A 25,647-nucleotide genomic window follows, 5' to 3' on the forward strand; every position below is an offset into this window, starting at 1 on the left:
GGGATAGCAGTGCAGCCTGCATTAGCTCCATAAGACGCACACACATTTCCCCTTACCTTTTAGGAGGGGGAAAGTGCGTCTTATAGAGTGAAAAATACAGTACTTTGCAAAATAAAAATTAGTCCTCTTAAATGCAACCAGCATTCTCTAGCTTGGCTTGGAGTAAAAGGTAGGAAAATAAAAAAAATAGAAAAGACAAACGTGTACAGCTGCAAACCAGACCCTATATATTATATCTTCCTTCCATAAGTTTTCTAACCTTTTCACTTTACTCCTCTTGTTAGCAAACTATCTGAACAAACACTAAAGTGATCTAACTGCAGGCTAGGGATAGATAACACTTTCAGAAATACACTGGCTGACAGATATGTTTGTGGCAACGTATTTAAACTAGAAATATAAGGATTTAATGTTGTTTTTAGAATGAAAACCAGTACTCTTCAGAGCATTAGCAGCTATATATGTCAAAGATTTTCAAATTACCCGCTGCTATTGTAGATTACTCTCGATGTTCAAAATAATCCTTGTAGGAACATAGGAACCTGCTTTATACTGAGCCAGAGCAATGGGTCTACCTTGCTCAGCACTGTCTAAAGAAGTTGACAGTGGCTGTCCAGGATTTCATACAAGGTTCTCTCTCTGGAGATGCAGGGGCTTAAACCTAGGACCTTTTGTATGCAAAACAGATGTTCTGCCACTAGAGATGCAGGTGAAATTCATTTCAGCTCACATTTAAAGGCAAACCTACCCAATTCACATTTTTCCAAAACAGTGTGCAAACCAGACACAGCACTTCTCTGTGTTTTGCATTGCAGGTCTCCAGCCAAGTAATGTGTACTGAAGTGCATGTACTGGGATGAAGTTTTTATATACAGTGGTACCTCGGTTTAAGAACAGTCCTGTTTACGAACGATTTGGTTTACGAACTCTGCAAAACCGGAAGTAGTGTCCCGGTTTGCGAACTTTACCTTGGTCTAAGAACAGAATCTGAACGGTGGAAAGGCACCAGTGGGGGGAGGCCTCATTAGGGAAAGCACGCCTCAGTTTAAGAACAGTTTCGGTTTAAGAACGGACTTCCGGAATGGATTAAGTTCGTAAACCGAGGTAGCACTGTATATATAAAAGTGCATATTTCAATAAAAGCACCGTTCAAAAATGCATTTTTACAGGGGAAATTGCTTTGCAAAAATGGGTATATTGAGCAAAATCACCTACAAAAATGTGCACATTAGAAGAAATTTATACTAAGATGCTGATGAGTTTGCAAGAGAACTTTTTTTTAAAAAAATGCAAACTAATGTGAGAATGTAGAGAACACAAGGTTGGGAAAAGGAAAAACTGAAACAGAAACTGGCGGATTCACCCATTCCATTCCCTATGTATCACTAAGCTACAGCCCTTCCCTGTCAATGGAACCGATCCAGACAAATCGCATCTTGGATTACAGCGAGGAACAAACAATCCACTAAGTAACCCATTGTGAAATAACCATACAGAGGTAAAGAGAAGAACAGTGATAGAAGGCTGCAAGTTCCTTCCCTCTTATTGGGTGCAGTCGCCCACAAAGTATCATCTTGGCTGTGAGTTCTGGGGGACTTGCTCCCTGTCTTGCAGGCCTTTTTCCACCTAGCCTGGGAAGGCAGGACCCTGACTGACTCCAGCTACAAAAGCTGAGGCAGCTGAACAGACTCTTGGGCTGCAGTAACTTTAGTGGTGGTTGTTGAGTATGTGTGTTGTTGCTGTTATTGATTTTTTGTTTTGTTTTTTATTTTAGATCTTATTGTGACTTAAGTTGAAATTGTTCAATTGGTGTGCTTTGATGGTTTATTTATTGCTTATGACTACTTATGTTTGGAAGTAGGTAATTTTTTGCATGTTGTAAGCCTCCTTGAGCATGGTTTGAAACTATGGAAAGGAGGCATGCAAATAAAATTATGTATGTATGTATGTATGCATGTAAAGTATCAGAACTATGATACTGCTTCATAAACGGTGCCTTCCAAAATTACATTACCTTCTTCATCCACAGACACAGTTCTTATTATGACAGGACTGGAGTATGCTGGCAACAGCAATGGTAAGTTGGATGGTACAGCATAACCGCAGGGCACAGGAACAGAATATCCACTTGGGAGGGTAGGGCTTATACTTCCATCCTGCGGGCTTGGCTCTGGTGACAATGATGGCTCCTTTTCTTGCACTGGCGAAATTGTTATGACAGAGTATGGGTTTACTCTTGGTGGGACCACCTCTGCTGTGCCGTCAGCTCCCGCCATTTTCTCGGCTCCATCCACATTTTCATTCCCTTGAATGAAAACCACACAAGTTGTTGTCAAAACGCAAATTCCCTTGCAGGAACCCTGTTGCAATGCTCTTGCCCTTCAGATGAATCCTCAAAACCCTTCTTAAGGAGATAATTCAGACGAAGAATGGAAGAGAGCAACTCTAAACTGCAGCCTGCCAGATGGAAGATCAAACTTTTGGTTTGGGTTATAAATTATAGTGAGCACAAACTATGGTTTGGCATAGTAGTTTTGATTCAGTTTGACAGTTCTGGCCCCTGTAAAGCCATATTCAGCCAATGACCGTCTTCCTACAGCAGCCTTCCATGCCCAACCTGAGAGACTTTGGTGGAAGCCACAAGAGGGGACCTGAGCTGACTTGTGCTCCACCTTCTGTAAGATTATTGGTACTTTGGATGCAACCCAGTGCCTCTGCTGACAGAGAAACTCAACCAGCTTGTGAAGTAAATGATATAGCTACAGTGGTACCTCGGGTTAAGTACTTAATTCGTTCCGGAGGTCTGTACTTAACCTGAAACTGTTCTTAACCTGAAGCATCACTTTAGCTAATGGGGCCTCCTGCTGCTGCCGCGCCGCCGGAGCACAATTTCTGTTCTCATCCTGAAGCAAAGTTCTTAACCTGAAGCACTATTTCTGGGTTAGCGGAGTCTGTAACCTGAAGCGTATGTAACCTGAAGTGTATGTAACCTGAGGTACCATTGTATTATCTTGCATATGTTATATCAGGCAAAGTTAAAGAGGAGTGGAAGAAGATGAAGCAATTTCTTCTTTTTATTTCCTAAGCAGCATATCTTTATCTTTTGATATCACCTTAGGCCGGCCTGCACAAGTGTTCATTCTGCATAGAAATGACTTGAGACTACACCCGCTGGCTCTGGTTCCATCACCACCCTTATGTAAACAGGACTCTACACCCACAAGGACTGCGTAGAATGTAGTGCTAAGGAGATCATTCCACCTGTGCAAGCATTTCAGAAGAACAGCACAATCTTCCTTCTCCTCCCACCATTTGCTGTTCTGAGGATTCTTCTGTCCCCCCCCCAAAAAAAAAACACAACCTAATTTCAGGAGGGGGAAAATGTCCCATTGAATTAGCTGTTCTTGTATGGGCTTCCACTAGTGGGACCCATTAGCTGAATCTGGTCCTTAGAAAGCCTGTGCGCAATCTGTGCACTCTTCAAGCACACTTATTGCATGTCGCCTCTTATGTAAATGACACCTTGAAGCTATGAGCTCATGGAGAGTTGCCCATAGAAACTATGCCAATGTTCTTTCCATGTACTTATTTCTGTTTTGAATGAACGTTTGCAGTTCATTATTATGTTGAAAGAGGTCTCACATGCACTAAGTAAATAAATAAAGTATCAGCAATGCTCTCATGGCTTTATTAGGCATGGTCACACGTACCTGTAGAATTCACTTCTTCCTGTTCTGTGTTATTCTTCTTAGCCTCTAAATTCAATGGCAAAGCACTTTGCCTGTCTGCTTCTGGAATTTCATCTCCACTATCAAAGTCAAACTGTTCTCCTTCCTCCTCCTCTTCATCATCAGCAGTGCTGGTTGTTAGTTCGTTTTCTAAAACTTAAAAAACAGACTTTATAAACAAAACAATGACCACGTCTAACTTAGGTAGACTAGACAGCTCTAGCTGCAGAGTCAAACAAGAAATATTGGACAAATGATTATTAAAAGACAATACAACTCTGGGACACGGTTATGGTGACTTCATCCTTCTATAAATATACTGCTGAACTTCTAGCTAACAGTGAAACATTGTCTGGAAATAAATTACAGGAAGTGTACGGAGATGTTTTAATTGCCATAATGCCCAAAGGAAGAAAAGATCCAATGTCACTATCATGATAAAGATCAATTTCACTTTTTGACAATGGTTATACAATTTTTAACAGTAGTTTAGCAAAGCTTTTGAATATGATCGTATATAGATATTATCATTAGTGTGGTATTCATCTAAGTTTTCAACTGAGTAGAACCCCTGAAATCAATTAGTAACATGAGTGAGGTCAATGAGTAGTGGGTCTGCTCTGAATAATACTTGAATTATCACCCTAGTTTTGTGTTGTTGTTTCAAGTGGTCCATGGTGGGGAAAGTTTGGAAACCATTGTATTTAATCATACATGTGGACTAAACAAAGAATTTTTTAACATCTCAGCTGGTAGTGGTGGTAGCTCTGCTACCAAGTTCCACACAAATACACATCTCATAGGACTGCTTTGTACTTCACCAAAGCCCAACATCTTAGGAGAAGAACAGAAGATAAACATACTATCAAAACTTTGGGTTCTGTGATTCATCAGTGCTAGTGTTGTCTTCAGTGTTTCAAAGTGTTTCTTAAGTTTGTCAAAAGCAATCCTTTCAGCTCTCTCTTCTTCTGAACCTTGACAAAAAAAAACTATTTTCTTTCCTTCAAAAACTTCCATGTAAATATTTTCCTTTGGGAAGTGGAGGAAACCAGGCATATATTTAGAAACAATATTATTTAACTTGAAGGTAAGAAGAGGTCAAGGGAAACCCACATAAATCTTAGAAAATCTAATTATTATGTAAGATTTTCTCAGACACTCTACCAGCTTGGACACGCTCTGAAAAATTCCTCTACAAAAATTCACACTACTCAACTGTTCTGACTGTCAAAGCAATAAGCTTTCTTGCTATATATTCTGTTTCCTGAACCACGTTGACTCAGCATGCATGTTAGTGACACCTCTAACGCACTGTAAGGAAGGAAGGTCAATATTTTTCCACTTAAAAACTAAAATAATATTCATTATCTAGCTGGTGTGACATGTTAAATGGCTAAGTTTTTGTGTGCACCATTTAAAAGCTCCTTCTTTCACTTGTCTCTGAACACAAAGCTAAATATCCTACCATTCACATCCTAAGGGGTTGAGGCGACAACCACAGAAGCTCAAAAGCAAAAGTTGCTGTTGACAGGAATGCTCATATGCCGTAACAGAGCTGAGCAAACCAGCATCAAGAGACCACCAAGGAGAAGTGTTACAAGCTCTCAAGCAAATATAGAAATTCTCTGCTGCTTGCACAAGATACGTTATCTTTGTTCACTCTTCCCAAAATACTTTACACTGAGAGCCTCACACCCAGCACTGCTTGGTAATTCTAAGAAAGAAAGAAAATCAGTGCAGTTTCGAAAGGTTCCATCAACCATCTTAATTCAACTTAAGGTCCAATCGTATAACAGCAGAGACAAAAACCTGCTCCATTATCTCAGGAACAAACCTGCAAAAGTCTAATCCTGTGAAATAAGCTAAGGCAGATACTGGGGACTTCAACACTCATGCAACTCTTTGACAGCTTTTCTGTGGGAGGTTTACCCATCTATTCATGTATTAACATGCAAGCTAATTCAAAATTCTTCAGCAATGGTTGAAGGCCCTGCCCATTATACCATTGGCTCAAATTTCTGAATGCAGGCACAATTGAGTAATGCAGTAACAAGGTATGTCTTGTGGTACTGGTTCCTTGTTTTCAAGGGCCTGTGGGGGAGAAGCCCCTTCCCCCTATGAGTCCACCTTTTCACTATGTATTAAGATAATCACTGCCACTGCTCTTCACCATTTCCCTGCAGCAAATGCTTACTATGCAGACCCTTGATGACAGCTCTGTTTCCAGAGAGAGAGTAATACCAAGCCCCTTTCTGAAGAAAGCTCACTCAAAGTCATTCAGACCACCAGAGAAAGCGCTGACGTAACAGTTATCTTCCGAAATGGCAACTAGCATACAGAGCAATTGAGAAAGCAGTGTGTGGCGTTTGCCCTCATAGGTGTGTGACATCATACTGGGTTCATAAGGATGTTGAATGGTTTCTTTAAATGTAAAGGTTCATCATTGTTCCACTTGATGTGTATGTCTTTAAGGGGCCAGAGCAAGGGCCAGAGCAAAATAACGAGACCCAGCTTTACAGCTGTGAAACATAGCAGGTGCTGCTGAGTTGTACTGATTAAGCTGTGTCAGCAATTGGGTGTAGTATATAAGGAGCAGCACCTAGCTCTCCCATTACCCTGGGGGATGGGTTGGTGGTTGGGTCATGGTTTGTTGTTGATGTATTTAGTGTAAAAGGAGTTTTTGTTTTTGTTATTAAAACCTTGTTTAAGTTATTTTTGAGTCCCTTTTTAATGCATGGTCTCCCCAGCAAGCTCTCTGCAGCGCTACTAAACTGCAAATAGTCAACAAAGGGAAGGGTTAAAGGTAAAGGTGCCCCTGCCCGTACGGGCCAGTCTTGTCAGACTCGAGGGTTGTGCGCTCATCTCACTCTAGAGGCCGGGAGCCGGCACCGTCCGCAGTCACTTCCGGGTCACGTGGCCAGTGTGACATCGCTGCTCTGGCGAGCCTGCACCAGCGCAGCACACAGAACGCCGTTTACCTTCCCGCTATAAAGCGGTACCTATTTATCTACTTGCACTTAAGAGTGCTTTCGAACTGCTAGGTGGGCAGGAGCTGGGACCGAAAGATGGGAACTCACCCTGCCGCGGGGATTCAAACCGCCGACCATACGATCGGCAAGTCCTAGGCACTGTGGTTTTACCCACAGCGCCACCCGCGTCCCATAAGGAAAGGGTTAACTAATTGTAAAATGACTAACCAATGGGAACCCAAGGGGCAGAGTTAACTGTGTATAAGCTTAAGCACAGAGGTTTTTTGGAGGAGTTAGAGTTAGGGTGGTTGAGAAGACAGTCTGGAGTTAGAAGAGACAGAGAAGATAAGTCTGTGGGTTGGGCTAGTCTGGTGTGAGAGAGGGAGAAAATTTGTTAAGAGGAGTCAGTCAAACAGTTGAGATAATCCGTCAGAAGGTATTAGGAAGGGATAGGCTGGTAAAGAAACTAAAGTTAAGATACTGACAGGAATATTATCTGAGAAGCCATAAACTTGTTAATGTTTGTAAAATAAACTTCTTCCTTTTTTTGTTCACTTTTAGCAACTGTCTGGACTCAGTGTTTTACCAGAGAGTAACGGGTTGGTGGCAGCAGGGAAGCAAGTACAGTGGTGGCACAGGGATCAATAGACTGTTAAACGTCCAGGGACCCTGTGTGATCGCCACACAGTGGTTCCAAAATGGTGATCTCAAACTAGTGATCCTGAGTACTTGCCACTGTACTGTTAGTCTTTTTTAAAAAATTAATAAATGAAGAGACGGAATACACACTAATCACATAACCAGCCAGCATAGTTGGCATCATGAATCTTCAGCTATTCTCCTGCTCTGGCCACAAAGGAGAAATTGGAGCATTAAGAAGGCAACAAGAGTGAAGTGCTCTGTCGCACAGAAGGAAAGTCGCTCACTCTTTCTCTTGCTGAACACATCCCATTGGCTCTGCAATACTTTGGACTAAATCCTAGGGCTTTATAAGGATTTCTCAGAAGCATTACATTCAGAAAGACATTCAAGCAGCAGAACAGGCCTCAGACCATGAAAGCAGTGCGGCCATTATTTTTCCGCACAGCCACAGAAACGAAGTCTACAGAAATCTCATTGTTGTCTCTCCCCCATATCACATTTATCATTCGTGCGTAATTTTGTGCGTGACCTCATTTATAAAGATGAAGCTTTGTTGCACCAAAGCAGCTTTTACAAAGCACAAGTAGCAACTGAAAATTTTCTGCCAACTCAATGAGAGCTTTATGCAAAAACTGTCTTTAATTTTACCAGGCCAATTTACATCCTTCACGCCTGCTATTGTTGGAATCTGTCTGTTCCAAAAGACAATGGAGTGCACCTCTGTGGGTGAAGTCAAACTACTACATTAGCAGCAATGGAATGACCTCCTTTGGGCGCAAACTTGGACAGTGTTTCATGCTTAATCTAAACAATATTCACTGCCCTGTTTGTTTTATCCATTTCCTCTGTCTTTTTCTCTGTCTGGGCCATGCTTATGTTGCCTTTGGTTTCCTTCCCAATGTGGTTAAGCCTGAAGGTGTCACTTGTCAGTAGCTTGTTATCTTTTATAATCACGGCTGCCTGATAAAAGGGGAATTACACGAGTCAATATTGTTATGAATGGATTACATCCAGATTGTAGAAATAACCTGGAGAAGATGTCAAGGTCTAGTACAAACCTTGTCCTTGTTTTAAGGGCAAATAGATTCTAGTGAAGAAACTTTTGTCAGACTTATGACACAGAGTAGGGATCAAAATTCCCTTCCACCCAAAACCACAAGGCAGACTTTTTAAAATGTGCACACTCAAACACAAATGTGAAAGGGCATTTTAATGTAATGTACAGTTTGGAGACATGTAGTTTTATGAACAAATTGCAATGCAATTATCTACGAAGGGGAAAAAAGTTTTCCATTCTCCTTCTCTGTTATAAAGGACTAATTTTAAATACAGTATTGATTATTTACTTTCAACAGATTTATTTTTCCTGGTTGTTGCCTTTCTAAAAGGGAAGCCACAGGATCTGTCTCGCTTTCTCTTCTGAAAGGCATCGCTCTATTTCAGACACGAAAACAAGCTATTAACAGCTTCACAAACAAGAGACTATTGATAATTACAATTCAGATGCTGTTCTCATTCATCTCAAACCTTGGCTCCATTTTTATCATCCTTTGTAGCCATCCTGTCTGTATGCTCAAACAGGCATTTCTCACAAAACAAATGCAGCACAGACAACTCATTTTACTGTGTCTGCTCACTTTAGGCAATATTCTTACAACTTTCAAAACGAAAGCTAGTCACGCAAACCTCTGCTCCTAGATGACACAAACGAAAATTTGCAAGTGCAGTCACCTTCTGATATACATATTTCTTCTTCTTCTTCTTCTTCTTCTTCTTCTTCTTATTCTTATTATTCTTATTATATTTATTTCACTTGTTAATCACTTAATCCAAAAGGCAAAAGTCTAAGCAACTTACAAATATTAAGAGCCAAAGCAGAACATAAAAACAGACCATACATTACAATAAGAACAAGGCACATTCTACAGATACATTGTATATTAATGAGCTGTGAAAAAAAACATTAAAGAGGTCTTTGTGTATCTTTCTTAAAATTATGTTTAATTAAACAGTAACTAACACATTTATACAGAACATCTCTCCCTCCATCTCTCCAACCCAATACCACCCCTTTAAAAAAAAAAGCCAGTGTAACTTTTCAGGTTTCCTGTACTGTTTGCCCTAAAACTACAATCTAGCGCAGTGCTATGCATTATACTTTAAAGAACCATGACTGCAGCTGTACCTGGATGTTGCAGTAGCAACAGTTGCTATCACTAGAGAATCAAAGCTGCTTTGTAAAAAAAAAAGAGGGGGGGGACAGTGACTTATCAGTATGGCCGTGGAAACTGTTCTCTGGCTTGTACATATGGTTCTGCTTGGTGCACATAATATTGTTTCTTTTCAATCGTGCCCTTTGTCTTCTTGCTTCTGAGCACTCGTGTTTTGATTACACTTGCACAAACAAGAAAGTCAGAGCCTCTCTCTTTCACGTTTAGGAAACTGGAAGCTAGGAGTCTCAGAATCTTATTGCATCCCGATTCCTGCATCTCTCCAAGGAAGTCAGAGAGGTGCATATCTTCACAGTTATTCTGGGAGGTAGGTAATCTAGTATGCTTCATTCCTACACCCTTGAAGTGGCTAGCGACTTCAAGACAATGAAACAAGAATGAAACATCTAATTAACACAGTGTTATAAAGGTAAAGGTAAAAGGACCCCTGACCATTAGGTCCAGTTGTGACCGACTCTGGGGTTGCGGCACTCATCTTGCTTTATTGGCCAAGGGAGCCAGCGTACAGCTTCTGGGTCATGTGGCCAGCAGGACTAAGCCGCTTCTGGCGAACCAGAGCAGCACACGGAAACGCCGCTTACCTTCCCGCCGGAGCGGTACCTATTTATCTACTTGCACTTTGACGTGCTTTCCAACTGCTAAGTGGGCACGAGCTGGGACCGAGCAACGGGAGCTCACCCCGTTGCGGGGATTCGAACTGCCAACCTTCTGATCGGCAACTCCTAGGCTCTGTGGTTTAACCCACAGCGCCACTAATTGTGCACCACCTCAATATTTTTAAATGAGTTGACTGTTTACAAATATTCTGATAATTTTTTTTAAAAAAAAAGTTTCACCTAATTCTGCATCTATCACACATGTGTATTCCTTTCTCTGGTTCCCTCTCAGCGCATATGTTTGAACCGCAATACCCTAAGTAATCAGTAAGAACGGGTGTGACTGCAAATTTCAACTCCATTTCAGAAAATAGGTTCGCTGCATTCTTGTCATCACAAAACTGCACATTCATATACGTAACCTTTCGGCATTTAGCGCGCGCACATACACACCCAATCCCCTGTTACATTCCATAACAGGAACTGAATTCCAAACACAGCATAATTCATAACAAATGGGGAAACCATTTTAGAAGAAGTGCTTCAACTCTAAAGGCTGGCGTCAGTGAAGGAAGTCACTTGGTGGAATCTCATCATATTCAAAACACATGCTATGAGCAGGCCCTTATGCCTATGCATTCATTGAGGGGATTGTGCAGGAGAAAGTTAATGCAGGTGAAAATGTGAAAAGAACAGGCAGGCACGCAATCAGGACAAGCAGATGGCTTTTAAAATACAATGCAAACATTGTGATTTTCTCTCTCTCTTTCTTTTTACCTTCAGGTGGTGGCGGCGGAGGGAATCCTTCTGTGTCCATGCTTTTGTGTACTCTCTCTATTGTGGTTCCTTCTGAAAACACACAATAAAAGATCCTGCAGGAAAACATTTTTAAAAGAACAAACAAACAAACAAACAAACAAACAAACAGGTATTAATATTATTGAAATTTCCTGTTTGTCAGATGCAACACAGCAGTTCTCAACCTGTGGGTCCCCGGATGTTGTTGGACTACAACTCCCATCATCCCTGACCACTGGCTAGGAATGATGGGACTTGTAGTCCAAAAACAGCTGGGGACGCACAGGTTGAGAAACACTGAGCTAACACAAAGATCTGTACTCTAAAGCGGCTGAAGTTGAGCAAGGGATTCCAGCTCTCCTGCCTCAATACTACCAGATAGGAAGAGTTTCATAGTGCAGGTACAAGTTGGCTGCAGTTGCTGGGAGACCTCCAGTTGTTTATACTGGCATAGATGTTACTCAATGGTGCCACTTGCTAGAGGCCTCTGCACAAATGCAGCATGGTAGTGCCCAATACCACCTCAGCTCATTGGCAACCACTCAACATCAGCACTGAACCCTCCCCTTAACCCTCCATGTGCAATTAAGAGAATGTGATCTGCACGTTTTAGCAAATGCACCTCTTTCTGTCTCTCTAAAAAAAGAGGGGACTCACAAGTACCACACGTCTACCATAAGTCTATAGTTCGCTTGCTCTGTATTTACATGTTCTTTTAGTAGTAAAGTCCTTTTAGTAAAGCAGCTTGCTACCAGACCGTTTTCAATTATAAACAAGACGACTGGGCAAGTCTTCAATTATTTCTCTCCAAGTTCCTTGTAGGGAGAAGACCAGAGCATACAAGAACCCTTCAGAGTAGCATCAACACTTCTTTCATTACTTTGCCCAAAAAAGCTCTTTCTGACTGTGTATGCTAAGAATCACATATGTGAATAGGACGTAAGAAAAAGAACCTCCCTTTCAAAGCAAGACATACAACATGATGCCAAATTAAAAGAGGCCACTTCACATACTATTTTCATGTAGGGAAAAAGTATGCACAGTGAAGTCTGTTTTGGTGTATTTATGTTCACGTCAGAAAGCCATAATGGCTTTCTACAGCTTCCTGCTTACATGTACAGATGGCATTTCAGATTCATGTGTTTGATCTTTGCGCATTAACACAAGCAATGTTAAACCACAGTTAAGGCAAGTAAGCCAACAATAAACCATGGCTTATTTTTGCTAAAACCATAGTTAATAAACCATGGTTAAGTCACTGGCCTGGATTCACATGCAACACTAAATCTTGATTTATTATTAACTAAGGGTTTATTTAAACCATGATTTAATGTTACATGAAAACCAGGCCTATGTGTACACAGATTACCCTACTCAGCAGTGACCATCTTGTGGAGAGAAGTATTATGTGTACATAATTCTTATGCAACAATGCAACTTCGCTGAAGTGTTGATGTCTTTAGAAGACAACTGAAGGCAGCCCTGTATCAGGAGGCTTTTAACGCTTGATGTTCTTATTATATTTATAGATATGCTGTAAGCCACCCAGAGTGGCTGGGGAAACCCAGCCAGATGGGCGGGGTATAAATATTAAAATCATTATTAATTATTATTATTAAGATCTAATGAGCAACTCTGTTTTACTTTTGCATTTGCACCACAGATGGCTCATATTAAATGTTTTCCTTTTGACTATTATTTCTTTCTAATAGGATATGCACAGCTGAAGTTCACAGCGGAGGTTTTTTTTTTATTAAACATCTGAATACATTGAAAATAAAGAACCACTTGTTCCATATTGCAAGGGTGTTCAGATGCCTCTCTGCAAAGGCAAGACAATAAGTTCCATCCAACCGCACTAATTTTTGCAACACTCTTACAAATCTGGAGAGAAAAGTGCTCAGTCGCCAGTTTTTTTAAAAAGTCACATAAAATGGCACAGTGGCTCGTGTGGTTTGATACTTCACCGGCAATACACATTACAGTGGTACCTCGGGTTAAGAACTTAATCCTTTCCAGAGGTCCGTTCTTAACCTGAAACTGTTCTTAACCTGAAGCACCACTTTAGCTAATGGGGCCTCCCGCTGCCGCTGTGCTGCCACCACGTGATTTCTGTTCTCATCCTGCAGCAAAGTTCTTAAGCCAAGGTACTATTTCTGGGTTAGCGGAGTCTGTAACCTGAAGCATCTGTAACCTGAAGCGTCTGTAACCTGAGGTACCACTGTACAAGCATCCTACAGATGCAACAAAATCAGAAAGGAGGTAGCGTGTGTGAACGCTACTCCGTAGGAAACGTATTTACTGGGGACAAAGCCCCACTTACCTGTATAGCACTGTAAATATGCTTAAGTTCATGATGTTAAATTCTTCAGATTCTATTCCACTTGCTAATCCTCAAATCTCGGTCACTTGCTTGTCTACATTCCGTCTATCTGGCTGGCTGCTACTGTGGGAATTCATTGGGTCGTCCCTCCCCCCCCCCCCTTCCCACATATCATGCCATGATCCTTTATTAATGCTGCAATCTTATCCAGTGGTGCCTCTGGTTCCGCACGTTTCTGGTTACGCACGCTTCGTATAACGAGCTCCGCAAATCCGGAAGTAGTTTCTCCTGGTTGCGCACTTTGCCCCAGGATGTGAGCGGAAGTCGCGTGCCAGAGGCTCCATTAGCAAAAGCGCGCCTCAGGATAAGAACGGTTTCAGCTTAAGAACGGACCTCCAGAACGAATTAAGTTCCTAACCAGAGGCACCACTGTACATACTTACCTGGGAATAAGTTCCACTTAACATACAAGGAGATGCGTTAAGGGTTTAATTTATTTCATTTAAGCATTTTTTTTTTAAAAAAATCACTTTAATTTAAAATTTAAAATTTAATTTAAAAAGGGATCTAAAGCAATCTAGAATGATACCTCGGGTTATATACACTTCAGGTTACATACACTTAAGGTTACAGACTCCGCTAACCCAGAAATATTACCTCAGGTTAAGAACTTAGAAATCGTGCTCCAGCGGTGTGGCAGCAGCAGGAGGCCCCATTAGCTAAAGTGGTGCTTCAGGTTAAGAACAGATTCAGGTTAAGAACGGACGTCTGGAATGAATTAAGTACTTAACCCGAGGTACCACTGTATATAAAACTGCACACATCCTTTTTCCTCCTTGCTTTCCATTGTGTGCTTTGCAAGTTGAAATTTCTGTGGCATCTTTTTATCCTACCAGTCACAGCTTTCCAGCTGTCAAAGTCCTATGGTACAGCACATGCACCATTTTCAATTGCTTCAAATTTCTTCCATTCCATCTCCTTACCCTATTTTACAGAGGCTGCTTCTGCTCTTTAAGGTACCTATAGGCCAACAGGAAGGGGTATTGTTTACGGGTTGCTGCTAATGTCAATCGCTAGTTTTGAAGATCCATAACTTTTTGCAGCTATCTTGATTATGTTCTTGCATTTTTATTGTTAGATCATGCAATGAATTATCAGTGGGCTGTTTAATTTCATTATAAAGTGATTAATATGAGATGCTTGCATTACCCTATTGACCTATTTAAATTCTGTTGCAAACTTACATACACTTTTTTGATGTTGTGAACTGTTTTGAGCATGGTTTACTATGGAAAAGCACCATGCTGTTCAAATAAAGATGGCAGCAGAATTATTTCAATAGTTACATGCTAAAAACAAAACTGCTGCATTTTAATGATTATACAATGTCTAGTGCAATTTTAAGACAAACCTGTGAATATATATCTATTTTACACAAATTGCATGACTGCTTCAGATGGATCTGGGCACTTCAAATCCACTTTAAAAAATACAGCAATTGAAGGAGTTCCTGTTATGAAAAATATCCTAAATATCCCATCCATAATATGGCAAGTAAATGATATGAACTCAGCCATTTCATAGTTCATACTACATTAGACTTGAATCTTATACTTATATCTGTTACCACCTGAACTTCAGCGTATGCCAGTTATAATGGACATTGCTATATTTCTGCTAAGGTTTTTCTATTTATTACAAATTGCTCATGAAAAATCTTTCATCACTCTAGAAAATAGTTCAAAGGCTCTTTTTTCCTACCATAGCCAAGAAACAGAAAGCAGAACATAACCTTGAACGTTACCATAATACCCAGATGTTTGCCTCAAGAAGCAAACGCTTTGTACAATACACCAAATAACTGCAACATTTTTCTCTAAACATAGAACCTCTGTTCTATGGAAGACAGTGTTGCTTGTGCAGTCACCCTAGGTTTGAACCACTGTGTCGAAACTACTCACTGCTTCCCAAAGCCTTTCTATCGATGCTACGAAGGATAAAGCATTATGCTAATGTGCAGACATTTCTGTGGCTGCGTACTTCAACCTTGCATTGTTCACATTTGTTCATTCTATAAAGGCAAGTATTTCTTACAAATCCCCAAGAATACGTTGAATAAGGCTGTTGTCCTATACCGGGCCAACATGAGAATAAATCCTGCTGAAGTCAATAGGAATTGTTTTCAAGATGACATGCACTGGAAGGCATGCTACAAGCCCACACATGGTTTAAGTCAGCTTTGTTTTAAATAAGCTCATATTCTTTAAAAAAAAAATATGGGGAAACCTACAGTGGCTGACATAGTCATTCAATTTAATACTCTCCAGTATTATTTTGTTGTGCTGATTTGACCGTTCCATCAGTGCAAACATTTCTGCTTGCCAGACAGGATGGAACAGTCAAATTAGCAACCCCCCATGTGTTATTCTGGGGGTTCTCCCAACCTCCTAGAGCAGACTTAGGTGAAGTGGGGGGTACATGGGAGGGGAGAAGAGAGGGAACTATCTCATTGAACTAGCATGAGTTATTTTGTTAGCTGCTGCTAGCAAAGCAGGTTAACAAAATCCAACTCTATGCTTCAATCTGTTTCTTGCTACTCAAACACTGCTCTTACATTGATCCGGTGTAAACTGATCAAGCATCCTTGTTAATGTGCACAGTGTAGACTGTGAAATCCCCAGTTCAATAGCAACATCCCCACCACATTAACACATGATTACTGTTTATTAGAAAAATTCTATTCTTCTCACTCTGGGTAGATGGTACTGCAGAGTACCATCAAGGGTTATCAATACCCTACACGAAGTACTTTGAACTTCAGTATTTCTACTATCAGTGGATAATATGGCCTTCATCTCCCACCTCCATTTCTTTTTTTAACTCTGCAAGATATTAAAATCATTGGCTTCTATGGTTATCACCCCTCTGTCTTCACACAGAAACTGTATGCTGTGACATTTATTCCCAACTATTCCAGCCCAACCCTGCAAAGCATTTTCTGGTAACATGACTAATCCCTTTCAAAATCAATATGCCTTTTGTTTAAATTGTAGAAATATTCAGGCGAGAGATAGCGCACTGTAAGGGACCCTTATGTGAAAATATTCAGGAGAGTGTGTGTGTTATAAGGGAAACAGTGAGCCCCAACAAAGGGACTTCAGTGAGTCCAGTGCAATAATTTTTTCAAAAAAAAAAAAAAATTCTTACAGCACAAGGAAGTTCCTCCCACCTGCTTTACCCCCCCCACCCCCCGATACATACATCTTAAGATTCATGTAGTCCCATAGATCCAGACAGGGGTCAGCAAACCTTTTCAGTAGGGGGCCGGTCCACTGTCCCTCAGACCTTGTGGGGGCCGGACTATATATTTTTTTGGGGGGGGGGAATGAACGAATTTCTATGCCCCACAAATAACCCAGACATGCATTTTAAATAAAAGGACACATTCTAATCATGTAAAAACATGCTGATTCCCAGACCATCCGTGGGCTGGATTGAGAAGGCGACTGGGCCAGATCCGGCCCCCGGGCCTTAGTTTGCCTACCCATTATCTAGCACATATCCCAAACCCACAAACTCAGACTTCAGGCCCATATAATTCAGCTCCTCACATACTCTATGGCACAAGAGTCATATTGTAGATACCATCATTCATGGTTGCCGTGTCTAAGGCTTAGCCATGAACTTCCCTGTAACTCTACCAATGCCTCTCGAAAGATCTCAGCCTGCAAGTCATTTACATTACTCCCCACCAAAACCTCCCCATGTCTGAAAGCACCTACCGCCCACTTACAAATTGCCACTTGTTGAGCTGCAACCCTTTCCACAGTTCTCAAGAGCCATGGAAGTTCTCGAACCCAGGCTCTGTCCTGCCTCAGACTCTGTACCTTCCTTCTACACACCGGAATACGCCTTTCTGTAGCTTCCCAAAGAGCCCAGGGGATTCAGTTACGCTTCTATCAAACTCCTCATGGCCTTTCCAAAACCACAAGGTCTAGAGGCTTCTACTAAAGCACACTGAGCAAACATGTTGGATGGTGCCCAACTAATTTACTCCATCCAGGTACGTTTAGCCTCCAAAAATATATATCAAGTCTCTGCACTTTACCCACAACATGCCAGTGGCAGTATACTCAGCCAAGCAGTTAAACAGAGGGACAAGTGACCCAGATGGAAGGTTCTCTCTGCTGCTTACAGGGGAATGCTGAATACATCATTTTAACTCAGCTCAGCTTGCATTACAAACCTTGGATTTCACTGAGATAATGAAATCCAAGGTTTGTAATTTTTTTATCTCAAAACAAAAGACTGATTTTCCTAAATTATAACAGGCAATTATGTAGGAAAGATTATGGACGCTGACAGGTACGTCCCGTTCCCCAAAGGAACTATAGAAGCAAATGGGATTAGCATATTGGGACTTCCTGAAATATTTTATTTATCTGAAGCAGAGCAGAGCCAGCTTGGTGTCCTCCAGATGGAGGTTTGGTGCTCTCCCAACTCCCATCTGGCCAGCACAAAAAAATGGTTAGGGATGGCTGGAGTTGTTGTCCGAAAGATCTGGAAGACACCAGGTTTGGGGGGTGGCGATCCCTAAACCACAGGTAAGATTAACTACAGTCTCTTCACATTTACACATTACAAATCACAACAAACTGAAAATGGAGGCCGAAGCTCCTGATCTCTTCCTTGCACTTGTACCATAGCACAGGTGTGTGTGTGTGTGTGTGTGCACGCATGTGTGTAGCTTGGATGCCAAAGACTCATTCACATAATGCTTAATTATGGTTCAGCATGAAGTCTTAATGCAGCCAATGTATTTGTAGCAGTGTTTTACAGTTGCATTATTATTACAATATATGGCAAGGTACCTATTAATAGTATCTGTTGACAGTACAGCACCTTCTTTTTAAGGCAATGTAGGTCATATTAGTTTGAAAGAAACAACTAGATCAGCTATACAGTGGTATCTCGGGTTACATACGCTTCAGGTTACATACACTACAGGTTACAGACTCCACTAACCCAGAAATAGTACTTTGGGTTAAGAACTTTGCTTCAGGATGAGAACAGAAATTGTGCTCTGGCGGCGTGACGGCAGCAGGAGGCCCCATTAGGTAAAGTGGTGCTTCCGGGTAAGAACAGTTTCAGGTTAAGAATGGACCTCCAGAATGAATTAATTACTTAACCTGAGGTACCACTGTATTCTGGAGTGGTTTTTTGTAATTCTTCTCAAATTGACCTTGCATGCATTCACTTCCTTAAGTTATTTGCATCAAGATTTCAAATGGAATGGCTAAGTAATCAAAACACACTTCTCTATGGTTAAGGCTAGCAGACTCCCCACCCTGAATATAAATCTTTATGTCTCAGGGTCATCAGTTACTGCTTAGTGTGCCAAGTGATGGGTTAATATTAGGGGGGAAATGTCGCCGAACAGATTATTCATCAGTTGTCACTTTGTCCCCTTTTCAAGCATCTTTTTTTCTGATCACAGTCAAAGGCGATGTAACTGGCTCCCCGTCAGCTACAGCTATAGTACGGCACACACTTCATAGTAAATTCATTAAAATCAGAGACATTACTTCTGCAAATTGGTTCTTATCCTATACCAGCAGTTAAAGAGAAGTAGAGAGCAACGCAACATCAAGGTCACATTGATTTACATATTGTAACTCTATTTGCTCCGGTGAAAGGAAAAATCACAACTTTTGCAACTCTGGCATTACTGCTCATGTGAATAAATTGCCCACATGAGTATTTTAAGTGCAAGTCAGCTGCCAACATATCAAACTCAACTGAATAAGCACACCTAGGATGGAGCTGTTAGCTTCATGAAAGGTTAAAGAATGTACACTGGGCAAATAGAGTCCTGATGCTCTTAGCCTCAATTCAGTAAAGAACAGGTCATTTATGGCTGTTAGAAGGAGGTCTTAAACAGTGTGGGGAACATAGTAAGTCTAATGAATATATTTACTTCGACTGTAGTGTAAAAGGTAAAGGGAACCCTGACCATTAGGTCCAGTTGTGGCCGACTCTGGGGTTGCGGTGCTCATCTTGCTTTATTGGCCGAGGGAGCCGGCGTACAGCTTCCGGGTGATGTGGCCAGCAGGACTAAGCCGCTTCTGGCGAACCAGAGCAGCGCACGGAAACGCCGTTTACCTTCCCACCGGAGCGGTACCTATTTATCTACTTGCACTTTGATGTGCTTTCGAACTGCTAGGTTGGCAGGAGCTGGGACTGAGCAACGGGAGCTCACCCCGTCGTGGGGATTCAAACCGCTGACCTTCTGATCGGCAAGTCCTAGGCTCTGTGGTTTAACCCACAGTGCCACCCGCAACTGTAGTGTAGTCCCTAGCAAAACAGAAATAATCTATGTCGAGAGAGAAGATTGAACGAAATATATAAGGCATGGTCTCTGTCTTCAGTTTTAAAATTAACTCCACACTGTAGATCAGAAGAAAAGGATTGTGAACCCTCAGATTCATGTACATCAGAAGGCACCTGCCTGGGAGTCCCTTAATAATCTGTGTTACCAATCCAACATCTTAAAATGAGAAGGAAAATTCTTAGAACTGATGCCACAGAACTTCAATAACAAACTCCAACAGAAAAGACCAATGTAGCAGCAAGCTTCTGGTAATCCTGGTTTAGCATATTAGTACAGTTTAGGGAGAAATGGTAAGTTAATGAAACAGGCCCAATGAATGAATGAATGAATGACCCATTTTCTCTGTGCAAACAAAGTGAGAATCTTCTCGTGCAGACTTGGCAGTTTGTACTGGACACAGGTGAGTGACCAGTGGAAATAAATAAATTAATTTTATAGCATTTGTAGGATGCCTTTTAAGAGGAAGTACTCTCTAAATCAGCTTCCATCATAAAAAATAAATTAAAATTCAACATGTACCAAGTTATCCAACCATTAAGCTGATGCCTGTAGTTCATATTTCAGGATGCTATAGCCAGCAGCTTTTTCTGCAGACTACAAAGCAATCTTTAATCATCTCCGCAGACACAAACTGGTTAAAGTTGCACAATTGACAGAAACACAGAGTGTCTTGATTTAGTTCTTGCACCTTACATTGGTACTGCTATGCTGCAGAGGCATTCCAGTTAGGTGTGTATTAATCCTATCTTAGGCAGGTTTACTCAATGCTGATACACTTTGTTAAATGGGACTTATTTATATATAAACATTCTACAAGCTATATGCATGTTTTGATTTTAGTAAGACTTGGGCCACAATCTGGCATAGTTAAATATACTTAAACTGACTTATTTCAGTGGACTTCAGTACACCCAACTCTCGACTGGATTGCAGCCAGAAAGAAGTGTGCATGAAATTAAAATCCACAGATTTAATTCAACAAAATTAATTGTTTTCTCCCTGACTCTTTTTTTGAAGTTATTTTGTTTGTGTCAGTTTACATAAACATCTTACAGCATCGTAAGTCATCTATCATGTATGAAACCTCAGAAAACCCTTAAAAAGTTTCTAATGCATGCCTTGTAAAACTTCCCTGTCTGAGTAATATAGGCAATGCAGATATTTATAAATATGAAATAGTCACGTATCTTTTTCATATACTTTAATGTATTAGGCATAGATTAATATTTAATTATGCATACTCAGTAGAAAAATGACAAAATCCTATGGGTGGTATTCAAGTTTCAATCAGAGTAGACCCACTGAAATTAATGGGCCTAACTTAGTCATGCTCATTAATTTCAATGGGTCTACTCCGTGTAAAACTCAGTTGAATACCATCCTAATTTACTAAAAGCTCCTTATGCACAGTCTATTCCAATCCCAATTATTCCAAGCTCTTTCTCAGTATATTGCACGAGTCCCTTCCATTTACTTAAGGCTTCATAACATCAAACCAAATTTTATACTTAAAAATAAATAAATAAAATTCCAACAGTTAGCTAACACCGTCTCTCTCCTCCAAGTCCATTTCTTCGCAGACCTGCTGAGCCAACAAAAAAGCCACGAAGCGCTTTGCATCTGTGCAGTGCGCATATAGGCATTTTTGGGCCATGACACCACCGGTTTCTGAATCCAGAAGAAAGCTCCACACCCACTCGCAGCTTATGAATCACTACTCTCCGTGGGGGGATCCCAAAGAGGGGTGGGGTGAGAGAGGGAGGGAAAGGGAGCAGGGTGGAGAGGCTTCTCCTCCAATACAAAACAAGCCTTCCAACTTTTCTCGCTGGCAAGGAAACAGCAGCAAGATGCAGGCTTCGTTTTTTTGGAGGGATGGGGCATGGGGGCACCTGCCTGCCAAGGAGGCAGCAGTTGCACCGCAGCAGCGCTTCGGAGTCCGGAGCCGTCACTGCACTTACACGAGCCCTTTCTCTCCTTCCTCCCCAGGGCGCGCGAAGAAGCCCTCTCCGCCGAGATGCCCAAAGGCGCACACAAAGAGCCTCTCAGGCAAAGCTTCGAAAGCCCTGCCCCTTCGACTCCGGCTTTGCGTCGACAACAAAAAACACCCCCCTTTTATTATTTTTTTCACCTTTCCAGTGTTTCTTTCTGCGCCTCAGGCCGGGGAGAGAGAGGGAGCCAAGCGCTGCCTGCCGCCTCCTTCTCCTTACCTCACTTAGCGGGTGCCAACTCGGACGCCCCTTCGCAGAGGCGCGCGCGCCCGGAATATGGATACAGCATTTCCCAGCTCATCCATCCACACACAGGATACCCAGCCTTCAAAGCTGGGAGCCCGAGCTTCCCCGTGATTGGAGGGAGCAGGCAGCAGTCGCGGCTCCCCCGTTGGCTCCCACGGCTGCCAGTCTTTCTTTTTTGTCTTTCCCCCCACCCTCCCTGTCGCTGGCGAGGGAAAGCGCCACAAACGCGCTGGGAGAGAGTTGGGAAGAGCCGCCCTCCGCTCCCTCCCGCCTCCCATCGCATTCCTTACATTGCCCACGTGACGCGCCTATAATTGCTCTCTTTTGTACAGCTGTGCGGGGTCGGGAAGCTGTCAAGAGTCGCCCATAGACGGAGCTGGGGAGGAGAACAGGCCAGGCGCACGCACGCACTTGCGCGGCCAACTCGGCCGCTGTTCCTGCAAGGCAGATGGAGCAAAAAACAAACCAACTAAAAAGCCTCCATTTTAGGCGTGGAAAGCCTCCCCGCAGCATCCCTGGGCTGTTTCTTCCCAGCAAGTTTCCTCTCTCCAACGGGTGGCGCGGAAAGTTAGGGGAGCCTCTGTTAGCAGGTGGAGTTGCACTTTTTAAAAAACACCATGATAAATTTAAGCGGAGAAGCTTTGGCTCAGTTGGTTAGAGACAGTGCCGGATTTATGTATAAGCTAAACAAGCTATAGCAAGCATAGGCAAACTCTGGACCTCCAGATGTTTTGAGACTACAATTCCCATCATCCCTGACCACAGGTCCTGTTAACTTAGGGCCCCACTCTCTTGCCCCCACAATATACTACTTCTTAATTGTATTTCGCTATTAATATTATACTTCTTAGTTGTATTTCAGTTCAACAATTACTTTGATAAAATACATACAGTGGTGCCTCGGTTTAAGAACAGTCCTGTTTACAAACTATTTGGTTTATGAACTCCGCAAAACCGGAAATAGTGTCCCAGTTTGCAAACTTTATCTCGGTCTAAGAATGGAATCCGAACGGTTGAAGGTCACTGCTGGCGGGAGGCCTCGTTAGGGAAAGTGTGCCTCAGTTTAAGAATGGTTTTGGTTTAAGAACGGACTTATGGAATGGATTAAGTTTGTAAACCGAGGTACCACTGTATTTTGTTATGTGCAAATGGCTTTAGATACCTATTAGGTGCATAAATTGCCATATAGCATATATTCAACACAAAAAACAGTGACAATTTGTTGCTGACAAAGGACAGCTGGACATATAAAGGGCCCCATTACCTTCAGTAGCTTAGGGCCTCATCATAAATCCGGCCCTGGATGATGCTGATCACGCCAAGGTTGCAGGCTCAATCTCCATATGGGACAGCTGCATTTTCCAGAATCTTAGCATTGAAAGGGACACCAAGGGTCATCTAGTCCAACCCCCTGCAATACAGGAACCTCAGCTAAAGCATCCAGGACAGATGGGCATCCAGCCTCTGTGTAAAAACCTCCCAAGGAAGGAAAATCCACAAGGGAGACTGTTCCACTGTCAAACAGCTCTTACTGCCAGAAGGTTTTTCTGTATGTTTAGTCGGAATCCCCTTTCTTGTAACTTGAAGCCATTGGTTCAAGTCCTGCCCTCTGGAGCAGGAGAAAACAAGCTTGTTCCCTCTTTCATATGACAGCCATTGAGGTTATTGAAGATGGTTATCATATTTCCCCTTTTCCAGGCTAAACATCCCCAGCTCCTTCAAGCACTCCTTACAAGGCTTAGTTTCCAGGCGCTTGATCATCTTGGTTGCCCTCCTCTGCACACAACCCAGCTTGTCAACATCCTTCTTAAATTGTGGCTCCTTGGGGCTGCTCCTTCTGAAAATGCCTCATGTCATCTGCACATTCCATCAGTTTGCCCCAGAAGCAATGTGCTTTGGACACTGTCTGCACCTGGCTTTTTTTTTAAAAAAAAGTTTCTGCACTGGCTCTTTAAAGATGGCACAGAAATAATCATGTTTTACTTGTGGTAAAGCTGCAGAAGCTAAGTAGGTTAAAAATAATTGCTGTGCCAAATCCTAAAAGCCCAAAGGGAAATTGAAGACTGCTTCCTATGCTGTTTTGGGGTGCTGTGTGATATTAAAATAATAATAGATTGACATATCTCTCTCCCACCCTCCATTATGTTGGCAGGTTCTCTGCCTTTCAAAGATACACACTAAATACCTGGCAGGTGCAACACAGCTTTTCCTATTGTTATACACCTCCATGCTAGAAAAGCTGTGCCTGCTGAATTTTTGCATGCCACAGCTGTTAAGGGCACAGAGCCTCTGTCCAAAAATGGGGTAAGAGTGCCAACAGTACTTCTATTATATGGGCACAGCTGCTGAGGCCTCTCTTGTCCCAAGAGGCTGTGCTTCCACCCTATGACAGGACTCCCTCTGATCCTGGGCCCAAGCTATTTAAAGCTTTAGTTGAAAAGGTAAATCACCAACACTTTGAATTGTGCCCCAAACAAACCAGTGCGGCTGTGCAGAATCGCAACAGCCCAAAGGCAATCATTCATCCATTTTGGTCCAGATTGCAGCTCCTATAAACTCCTTAAGACTCTTCAAATATAACCCCCCTGATAGAATGCTTTCCCATAATCCAACCTGGATGTAACGAAGGTCAATCGGTCAGATCCAACCTTCTCAGGAACAGGAACAGGTACTGCATCAGCCTTAACTGGCCAAAGGCACTCCTGACCACCACCTGTTTATCCAGGTATAAAGTCAAATCCAGAAGCACCCCGATTCTTCAAGGAAAATACATCCCCCATTCAAAACAGATTGAATCACTGGTCAATCTCCTTCTGGACCAGGAGCTCATCTATGTTGTCTAAATTAAGATGGACTTTGTTAGCCATCATGTAGCCCAATATTACTTTCAGGCACCAATTCACAGGACATCTCCATCACACTAGAAGTTATCAATAAATCCCCTCAAATCCTTTGATGATCAGCATCTTTCCTCCAACTATTTGAGTACAATGGAGGTTGCACAAGACTAGAAGCAAGGGAACTACTAATAGGTTACACACAGTTCATGAAGCTTTGATGTGGAATTCATTTTGTTAATTCCATGCTCTGAAGTCCACATGAGATCCTTAGCAAAAATCTTAGGAATGGTGGAGGGAAACGCAAAGCTCTGAATCCAGAGGCAAATTCATAAAGTAGTGACTTTTCCTTAGTCATTTTATAGAACAAGGTCTTGCTCCGTGTTCTCTGTCCTTGTTTGCTGGTAAGTGGAGAACCTAGCAGTTCAAAAGCACGTCAAAGTGCAAGTAGATAAATAGGTACCACTCCAGTGGGAAGGTAAACGGTGTTTCTGTGCACTGCTCTGGTTTGCCAGAAGTGGCCACATGACCCGGAAGCTGTCTGTGGACAAACGCCGGCTCCCTCGGCCAATAAAGCGAGATGAGCACCGCAACCCCAGAGTCGTCCACGACTGGACTTAACGGTCAGTGGGGAAGATTAACTGAAGCTGACAACACTTCGGACCTACCACTGGTTCAAATAATAAGTCGTTCCCCCACTTAAGGCATTTCAATGAAGCCATAGTCCCATTCATTTTTTATTGACAGGGCAATCAGAACTTATGGGAAGCCTTTGGTGCCCCATAGGGAACCAATTCAGGTTTAGGGGTAAGCATGGCTTAGAAGCACCAATTAGGGCACTTTCAGAATTGTGTTCCCACCATGTCCCTTTTTTTAGGCTCCCATATTCCTAAAAATA

General features: G+C 42.1%; 1 protein-coding gene and 1 long non-coding RNA gene across 10 annotated transcripts in view; one reads left to right on the top strand and one right to left on the bottom strand.

The window, feature by feature from the left end:
• ARHGEF10 (Rho guanine nucleotide exchange factor 10) overlaps positions 1–22,198 on the bottom strand; it is a 95,391-nt gene extending 73,193 nt beyond the window's left edge. For 3 of the 9 annotated variants that reach the window (XM_083495426.1, XM_083495424.1, XM_083495420.1), the window contains exons 1-4: positions 21,886–22,198; positions 10,944–11,038; positions 3,711–3,884; positions 2,015–2,305 (exon numbers count right to left, since the gene is read on the bottom strand). In XM_083495426.1, coding sequence (XP_083351552.1) covers positions 2,015–2,305; positions 3,711–3,884; positions 10,944–10,983 — 505 coding nt within the window. In that variant the 5' untranslated portion in view covers positions 10,984–11,038; positions 21,886–22,198. Of the gene's footprint in view, positions 1–2,014; positions 2,306–3,710; positions 3,885–10,943; positions 11,039–14,698; positions 14,720–21,636 lie in introns of those variants that run through there. The other 6 variants (XM_083495425.1, XM_083495421.1, XM_083495422.1 and 3 more) reach the window with 6 other exon arrangements.
• LOC310703501 overlaps positions 1–25,647 on the top strand; it is a 419,307-nt gene that overhangs the window by 131,211 nt on the left and 262,449 nt on the right. The gene's annotated exons all lie outside the window — the stretch shown is intronic.

The sequence above is a fragment of the Podarcis liolepis genome (assembly GCF_965112155.1).
Source record: "Podarcis liolepis genome assembly, chromosome: 3".
NCBI classification, from domain to species: domain Eukaryota; kingdom Metazoa; phylum Chordata; class Lepidosauria; order Squamata; family Lacertidae; genus Podarcis; species Podarcis liolepis.